Source organism: Phalaenopsis equestris, unplaced genomic scaffold (assembly GCF_001263595.1).
Source record: "Phalaenopsis equestris unplaced genomic scaffold, ASM126359v1 Scaffold000513, whole genome shotgun sequence".
Classification (NCBI taxonomy): Eukaryota; Viridiplantae; Streptophyta; class Magnoliopsida; order Asparagales; family Orchidaceae; genus Phalaenopsis; species Phalaenopsis equestris.
Genome location: NW_018164953.1, coordinates 84,311 through 93,736, shown reverse-complemented (window position 1 = coordinate 93,736; position 9,426 = coordinate 84,311). Strand labels below are relative to the sequence as shown.

General features: G+C 36.7%; 1 protein-coding gene across 2 annotated transcripts in view; it reads right to left on the bottom strand.

The window, feature by feature from the left end:
• Nucleotides 1-6: 6 nt before the first annotated feature.
• The window catches only part of LOC110028502 (protein NETWORKED 1B-like), a 22,446-nt gene continuing 13,026 nt past the window's right edge, over nucleotides 7-9,426 (bottom strand). For both annotated transcript variants that reach the window (XM_020730374.1, XM_020730375.1), the window contains exons 4-6: nucleotides 3,008-4,722; nucleotides 2,677-2,974; nucleotides 7-1,182 (exon numbers count right to left, since the gene is read on the bottom strand). In XM_020730374.1, the coding sequence (XP_020586033.1) occupies nucleotides 154-1,182; nucleotides 2,677-2,974; nucleotides 3,008-4,722 (3,042 nt within the window). In that variant the 3' untranslated portion in view covers nucleotides 7-153. The remainder of the gene's footprint in view (nucleotides 1,183-2,676; nucleotides 2,975-3,007; nucleotides 4,723-9,426) is intronic.

Sequence of the window (9,426 nt, the reverse complement as noted above, 5' to 3'; positions counted from 1 at the left end):
CCCACCTCGCTCTCTCTCTCTCTCTCTTCTTATTCAGTGACCGTAGCTATTCATTCACCATTAAACTCCAAAATCATTCCTTTCGAATTCCTCTACATGGTTTCAGAGCTTCAACTATTCCCTGATTAAAGGTTGAAGAAGATCAATAAAGGTTCAATCTTGAGTCTTAGGCCTGAAACATCCACAAATGCGTCCTCTCTTCCTTCCCTGTCCGACTCTCCATCCTTTGATATAATCCCTAAGCAGTACTTGCGGCGTTCGATCTCCCTCATGGGTCATCCTGCTCTCGCCCTCTTCCTCAAGCTTGAGGAAGAAACAATGAATCTCCTGTAGCTCCAGCTCTAACTTCTCAGTCTGATCCGTAACAACCAGCACCTGCTCCCAGATTTGCCTTCTGTCCATCCACTCCATCTGCTCACCATTTGACAGTTTCGAGTGCTCTTCCTTCAGCTTATTCCTCAGTTTGTCGTCGGCATCAACCAGCGATGAGATTACTTCCTCGGCTTGTTTCAGCCTAGTCCGCATCGCATTATGTTCGGAACAAATCCGGCGTTCTCCTTTAGCAGATCCATCCGCCGTCGCCTTAAGTTTCTGAGCAGTTATTTTGAGAAGGGAGAGTTTATCGGCACTTGTCGAAAGCCTTTCCATAATTCTTCTGTTCCAATCTTCTTGGGTCTCTTTCATCTCTTTAGATATCTCTAATTTGTCAATACCTACCTCTTTCTCAGGACCGATTTCGGGTGAATGCGATTCGCTCTTGGCTTCCTGCGCTCTTTCTATGCCATGGCCATTAGAGACTGAGTTGGCGCAGCCTCTCTCAGCGGTTTCCCATAATTTAAGCATCTGGTCTTCGGATTCGGCGCTGTGGATTCTACTCCGAACAACGGAATGCGAAACTCGATCAAGCTCGATATCTTTCATCAGCTGCCCATCCTTCCCGACAGATTGCTTTACCTGTTTATCATAAAGCCCTAGTTTCAACTCTTCAATTTCTCTTCTTGCAGACTCCATGTTAGAAGAAAATAGAAGCCTTTCCTGTTTTAGTTGATTATTGGTATGTAGCATTAGTTTCTCAATTTCTTTGAGTTTAGAAACTAAATTCTGCAGCTCTAAGGCTCCTGCAAGATCATCTTTCCTTGTTTCAATGTTCTTCTTCTCCTGAGGATCAGTCAAATGAACATCCTGAAGAAAGCAATGGTATCCCATTAAAATATAGCTGAAGTTTTAATCTAGGCACAAAAAATGGTAGGTGAAACCCTGGATAACCCTTTGCAAAAGACATAGTATGAGCAAGGCTGGAATTTGAGTTGGGGTTGATGTTACCTAATTTATCTAGTAAGAATAGGGGGAGCCATGGGAAGCATTGACATTAGCGTGGATAAGCTCCAAAGAACTATATTTGTCTAAGGTAGATACAAGAAACGGTATTCTATAACATTTAGCTAGATGACATGATGTACAAGATAGAAAATTAGAAAGAATACCTTTTGTTGAATTATTTCAATCTATGATTGATAGAATAGAAGAGTTTGGATGATCAAGTCAACGATGACAGAGGTCCTTGATTAATCAAAAGTAGTGTAAAGCAAGGTTTAGGTACGGTAGTGGATTGAAGACGGGATAGAGCCTCTTTTGACAAGGTTCTTTGAGAACACGTGGGTCAGTTTTCAAGTCTTTAATTTGTAGCCATTGGCATCAAAGAGCTAATAAGATGAATAAATCGGAGGTAATAAGGAGATTAGGAACTTGAAGTAAATGGAGTGGGAGGTTATGAGTTATAAGGTTAGGAGGCCGTGATTTGTATTTAAGATGAGTGGATGATCATTACACTTTATTGACCTGTTTGCCACATATTTGTTAAGAGTTGGAACTCATGCGACACCTCTGCTTGGAATGGGATTGAAAGAGAGCACGCTCTCTGCCCTTAGTTGTTGCTAGAATGGTGAAAGGATCTATTATCTAAAGTGGTTGGAGTTTATGAGAAGTTTCATTGGCAAGATTTATTTCTTCATTGTAGATTAGGATATATAAATCAAGGGTGAGGGGTTGAAGGTTGGTATGATGGCTATCTTGAATGTTTGATAGGTAAAGGGAATAACTTTTTTTTTCTTGAAAGAAAGGGAATACCTTTAAAAGTGTAGAGTATGATGTCTTCAAGGTCGATGATAAAACCAGATATAGTGATTGAATCCACTTCAGCTTTAATATCTAATATATATAAGGTCGAGGTTTGATCTTTCATGGAGATGTGATAAAATTCATTTTTCAGTTGAACTATACAAGAAATTTGTACAATGCAATCCTCTTTCAATAATTCTCAAGGTTTCAATGTTAAGAATCAAGGGTGAGGACGTTGGGTAGAAGGGGGTAGAGATGATGGATAGTGAAATTGATTAGTTAGCATCCGTGCATACGTGGATAACATAAAAAAGAAAGCAAGAGATTATAGAAATACAGAATAGAAAGAGGTGTATAAGGTAGAGCTAATAGGCTTTTACTCAATAGTTTTAAGTGGTTTTGATGGCTGCTCTGTAGGTGGTGTTATACCAGCTGGTAGTTTTTAGTTATGGCTCTGTATAATTATCCTATTCAAATTATCCAAATATAAATTAAATATAAATAATGAAACATGCTAGTAATTTAAAATAACAGACTCGATAATTTCAAAAATATTACCTGGTCATCATGAAGATTAGCTAATTGATGTGCTTGATTCTCCACATTAGCAATACCATTCTCCAGAGAAATAAATAGAGGTAAACATGAATTCCAAATGTCTTTAAGCTTGCTATTCTCTTTTTCAAGATCATCAAGCTTCTTCTGCAACTTCAATGCATGTACATTCCTCAGTGTAATCCCCTCACTGAGCATCTCTCTTTGTACCAAAGCACAAATCTCAAGTCCCTCACATGCAAGGGCCTTCTCAAACATCTGGTCTTCAAGAACTGCACCACTGACTGCAGAAACCTGCATACTTGTGAATAAATTTGTAAATTCTTCCTCACAACTAGTCAATAAATTTGTAACTTCTTCCTCACAAATGTCAAGTTCATATATTTTCTTCTGCAGTTCAGTAGAAAGATATTGTTCCCTCATCCCGAGCACTTCAAATTTATCCTTCAATCTATTCAATTCCTCATTAAGCATTCTATTTTCTTCATGAGTAGTAATAATCTCCACATCTTTACAGGCATGAGTATCCAACAGACCTGCAATTTCTTCCTCAAATTGCAATCTCATCATTTTGGCTTCATCCACCTCATTATTTGCAGCATCGAGTTTTGTGCATATTTTAGTAAGCTCTACTTGTGTGCTCTGAAGCTTGTGATATGCTTTCAAGAGCTCCATGCTTTTCTTCTTTAACAGATTCTCCCCAATTTCAACTCGAAGGATTAGTTCTTCACAGAAATGTCTGGCTGTGCAAAGATCAAATTCTAACATTGTTGTCCGATTTCTTAACTCTTCGAACATGACAAATTCATCCTCCTTAAGCCGTTTGTTTTCATTTTCCACAACTTTCATCTTCTCTTCGCTTTCTCGTATCTGCTTCTCGTGGTCATTTTTAACCATGCCAAGAGAACCAATTACATCATCAAGTACCTTTAAAGACTGCAGATTTTCTGCATTTGAACTCCTAAAGAACAAGTAGAGGTGCTCCAATGCCACAGCCTCCTGAAGTAACATATTGTTTTCCTCTTCCAAAGCTCTCTTTTCATCCCTCAACATAGAAAAATCCTTTGACAAATCTGACAATCGTCTACAAAGAGACTCCAGCTCAGCCTTTAATAACGAACTCATACATTCTTTTTCTTTCGCATCTTCCCCAAGTTGTTCACATCTTTCAAAGAGTTGATCTTGATCCCTCTGAAAAACAAGTAGTTCAGCATCCTTTCTTCCAAGTTCCTTGCCAATGAGAACTTTTTCCAGCGCATTTTGTTTTATAAAGGTGGAGTAAATTGTTAATTCCGTATAAAGAAGTTGATTTTCATCATTAGTATCTGAAATGCAAGCCAACAGATTACCAATCTCTATCAAAATGGTATGCAGAAAAATATCTGTACTTGCATCTGTATTCATTAAGTTATGGTTAACATTAAGTGATGCAAGTATAAGATCAATCCCATCCATCAGTCTTGCATTCTGATCCACTAGCAGATTGTTTTCTTCCTTGAGGAGTTTAGAAGCCTCATTACGCTTCTCACACTCATGCAAAAGAACGAAATTGTTCTCTTTCACTTCAGACAAGCACCTCTGCAAGGTGAAAATTTCAAGGTTGGAATTCATGTAATTCCACTGGTGTTCCTCAAATTCCTTATCTCTAATCTTTTCTTTTTCTTGCATTAGATTTATTTGGCTTTCTAAAGCAGCCAGTTGGATCTCACTTGACTTGATAAGGGATTCGTGTTTCAGCTTTTCAGTTCTGTAGGAATCTTTCACGTCGCAAAGACATCTCTGCAAGACGAGAAACTCGATCATATAACTCAAAAATTCTTGATGTACGACCTCCTGCAGCAGGTGGATCTGATTTTGAAGGGAAAGCAAACAAATCTTGCTTGATTGAACAAGAGTCTCATGTTCTTTATTTTTGATATCCAAAGCTTCTTTGAGCTCCGTGACTAGAGTAACTGAAAATTCTTTCTCCTTCTCCAAATTTAAGTGCTTGACAGACAGCATGGCATATTTTGTTTCTAAATCTGTCAGACTATAATGAATGCCTTCCACCTGAAACTTCAAATCTTGAAGATCAGATATTACTCAGGGAAATGTAAATTCCAGAATATAAAACCAACATGGCATGAAAATAATATAATTAGCTGGTGCGACAATTTTTTTGCCTAAAGAAAGTAGAAGATAAAATTCTCTCTTTAATCTAGTTATGTTTGGCATTTAAGGTCTAGATGAATCTATTAGAGAAAGCAATCGTGGATGTGATTGTGGCTCAAGTTGAATCTCTATAAATAGCCAAAAAGCCTAAAAAATTTATCAAAAATAGAGACTATTTGTTATGCATGCAAGAACATAAGTCTACTAAAACACACCTTAACAATTTTATTTCTATCATAAAGGATTTGAGGAGTATTGATGTGGTTTTGATCATAATCAAATTTTATTACTATTTTAATTTTTAACTCTCTCCTATAAGTACTTTGGTGACACCAAGTTTTATTGAAGAAATCAAATTAGCTTAAAGAATATTATGAATTTATTGTGGGCTCCAAAAATTTTGTTGCCCCAGACTCTTTTGTTGTTGTTGTGTATTATTGAGAGAGTTTTGAGGGTCAAATTTTTAGAAGGCATGTTAGATTGTAGATAAGACACTACCCTGCCCGTATTTGTGAAGACTTTGATATGGGGTTCGAGATTTCTCATAGAGATAGTTAATTACCTCTCCCATTATCAAGAGAACACTTTTGATTAAAACTAATCATTAAACATTGAATATTCAACATATAGTAGCAACATACATATGATTTTAAGTTGTAAAATTTATCACCTTACCTCCCAAAAGAGCTCTTAAGAGAGGTGGGAAGCCCAAGACTTAAATACTACTCTTCTGCTCTACACCTAGCAGATGTGAGACTTTTTATACGTGACATTCTCCTCAACCCAATCACGTGACGCCCTCGTCAAGGATCGGCTCCTCCGAGAGTATCACTGGACCATGGAGAGTCCACACACCTAGCAGACAGCAATCTGCTCTGATATCACTTGTCACCTCCCAAAATAGCTCTTAAGAGAGGTGGGCGGCCCAGGACTTAAATACTGCTCTTCGGCCCTACACCTAGCCGATGTGAGACTTTTTGTACGTGTCATGGAGCATAAAATAGATGGTGGAGAAAATGATGTAAAACCCGACCAAGTTCACATGATTCTATCATCCTGGGCTATTGTAGTCCATGATCTATAGTCAGAGGAAATAGTCGACCCAACTTAACTGAAAGATTTTTGTCAACAATCATGAATTGTGTCATCCAAAAGACCCTTATAGATCTAGGGTGAATGTTTGCAGACATTTAAATTAGTCTTAACTAATAAAATGTTTCGTGTCATGATAAAAAGTCACTGGGGGAACATATGGGCTACGATCTCTTCGTTCTTGTCTGATTTTGCACCCAAGCCTTCCTATCGCTCTCGTCTCTTCAGATACAGTGAAGATAGCAAAAGAATTGTGGCATACAGAGACCTTAAAAACTCGCATTCTGCTTTACCTCTTGCACGACAGTCGCAACTCCCTTGTAATTCCGCACGAAAGAGTTGCCTGTCTGCTCCAACGCGAGCCCGTCTTGCAACTGAGCTGCACTCCCTGCCCCTCCTCACGCGTGATTAAGTCCCCTCTAACCTAACCTGCAGCACAAAGCCCAGGCTAAAATCCTTCACCTATTATGTCGCACACTCCAGTCGAAGCCTTTTGCCTCCTTGCACTGGAACGAAGCTGTTTGTACTCTCTGTTCAAATTATACACAACCAGGCACCATTCCATTTAATGCTGCCACTTTGCCCTTATCCCGAAGCCTAAATCATGAGCCCTACTTTGCTTGTGCACGTGACTATGACGTTTTGCCCTAGCCCGAAAACTTTCTTCCCTCAAATGCCAAGAAGCTCTGCTCTTCCCCTCTCTTGTTGAAAACTAACCCAAAATACTTACATGAACCTCCTCCACTTGACAACCTGGATTGATTGCACCTACCCAAGCCCAAACCATGCTCGATTCTTCCTTTTTCCATTTTATCACTTGTGTGGTGTATTATATATCCATATTATTTTATATTGTACAAAAAAGTAGAAAACAAAAACATTTGTTTTTTCATTTTGTTTCGTCATTGATCACTGATCCAGTCATTTCTTCATCTTCGACACCGTCGGTTCTATTTGAGAAGGTATAAAATGGGTGTGAGGGTAATTTTTAAAATGTCCATGTGAGGAATATCAAGTACCTATCCAAAAAACTATGTACCGTTCAGGGAAATTGCACATTAGTCTGAAGAAGTTTTATTAAAATCAGGGGACTGGAGTACCTACGTAGGGAAATGCAAGTACTTATTCTAGGAATTAAGTGCGGTCAAGAAAAGTGTAACGCTCTTAGGAGAAGAAACAGAAAGCCAAAGGAGATAGGAAGCGAGGAGTCAAGTGAACCGAAAAAAAAAGAGGAAACAAACAGTTAGAAGCCCAAGAGAGGAAGAGGGAACGAAGAGTCGATAAAGGGAAAGATGAGGCGAGAAATCGGGGAAACCGAAGGTTACTTCGGCCTATAAAAGGGATGTGAGGGATGCAGAGGAAGACCAACTTACCTGGGAGCCGACCAACAAGCGAAGGAGAGGAGAACAATGTGAGAGAAGCCCTAGTCAACGATGAAAAGGTCTGAAGAAGTATCGACGTCAGGGTAGAGCAGTGGAGGGATGATGATCGATATCGTGACTTGATCGAAGAAGTTAAAGAAGAGACAACGTACGATCCTATGTGATCGAGCCGAAGAAGAAGAAAGGGAAAGGATAGAGTGTGCAGGAGCCTAGGTCGAGTCGAGTCTTTGGAAAAGATAAGGGTAGTTTTTTATTTAGGTAATATAATAATAATATTATTATTATTATTAATAGGAGTAATATAATATATATTATTTGAGTAAAAAAAATAAGCATAATGAAATAATGAAATTTTAATACTTAAATAATAATAATAAATTAGTAGTTTACTTAAAATAATAAATAATTAAATTTTATATCGTGTTAGGTTTCCATTTTAGATGAATTGTCGTGAGGGAAAAATCTTATCGAATTAAGTATCATCAAGGTGAGTACTTTTATGTTAATAATATTGTTTTCCTTATAAATCACTCGTATTAGAATGTCATTAGATTTGATCATCTAGAAATGAATGTGAATGATTTGCATAGTTATATTTATGTAATACACATGTATGTGTATGTATAAAAGAAAGATATTAGATGATATTTAGAATGTAAACGAAATCAATTATAGTATGTTTGCATACACGTGTTTGATTATGATGAAAAATCCATTGATGATACTAGTGAGTGAACACCAATGTATGTGTGCAAGTAAATGAAAAAGGATATTGATATTGAAGTACCTTAAGATGTACAATTTTTAGACGGTGTCTCTTGTGATGGTCGTATAGATATTAAATGATATTGATATGATATTAATATAGACCCTTTGAATAGATGTCAAAGGTTTATATTGATTTATAAAGAAGCTTAATTGCATTCGTATTATTTTTTTTCTTGTATTGTTATAGTTTAGAAGTACGAGTATTCACTAGTTTTGTTTAGCTCACTATTGTTTTAACCAACTTTTTAGGTTCAAATAAATTATTAAAAGATAAGTGATAGGCGAGAAAATATTTATAGACAATGGAGACAACTAGTAACGAAGTTATTTAAAATTTAGTCCTTTAATTTAATTTGTAGTGGCACCTTCATCTGTTAAATTAAAAGTCTCGGGTCGGGTCGTAACAAAAGTGGTATCAGAGAGGTTATAAGAAAATTATTGTCCATTGAAAAAGTCAATAGGATAATTATAAGAAAATTTTAATAATTATAAAATATAAATTTAACCTAAAGTAATAATTATTATACACTCAGACATAATGATACACCCGAAATTATAGAAGAAGAAATCCTAATAAAAGACGAAGAAGTACAACATGCTATTAATGAACACGAATGTCCTCACCCAAATGATGGTGGCGATGACTCAGTTGATTCAGAAGTCCAAATTGCAGTCTATTGGAAATGATATTATCATTGTAGATAAGTACTTGAAGATATTTCAAAATTTGCGTCCACCTCTGTCCAAAGGAACTGAAGATCAGATTGAAGTAAAGAACTGGCTAATGAGGATAGAAAAGATACTAGATAGCATGGCTTGTCCGGATGAAAGAAGAGCATTGTTGAAGATGTTTGTGTTAGACGGAGAAGCCGAAAGGTGGTGGCGTGGGTAGCTTCAGGACAGGTTATGAGACATAGCCGACAGGTGGTGGCGCGGGTAGCTTCAGGACAGGTTATGAGAAATAGCCGAAAGGTGATGGCCAGTTTATCACATTAAGTAAAATTAGATACATTGAATCTATAACATATAAACATTTGTCATCACTTTATATGGCCCTTATTTTCTTAAGTTTATTTCTTAAAATCTTATGTGGGAAGTTAGGATTTAGATGGACTATTACTTTATTAGTTAGTTTAAATTTCGCATCTCTTCTTGGCATCATCATTAGATAATTGCCATCATTAAAAATAAGTTTTAATTGAATAATTTCATGCAAATGATTAATGAATCATGTAATATGATGTGATGCAAGTAAAGAAAAACAATAAAATACATGTATACTTCCTAAAGATGACGTTATAACTAATTCATAAAGGTAAAGACGATCAAGAAACTATATATATATATATATATATATATA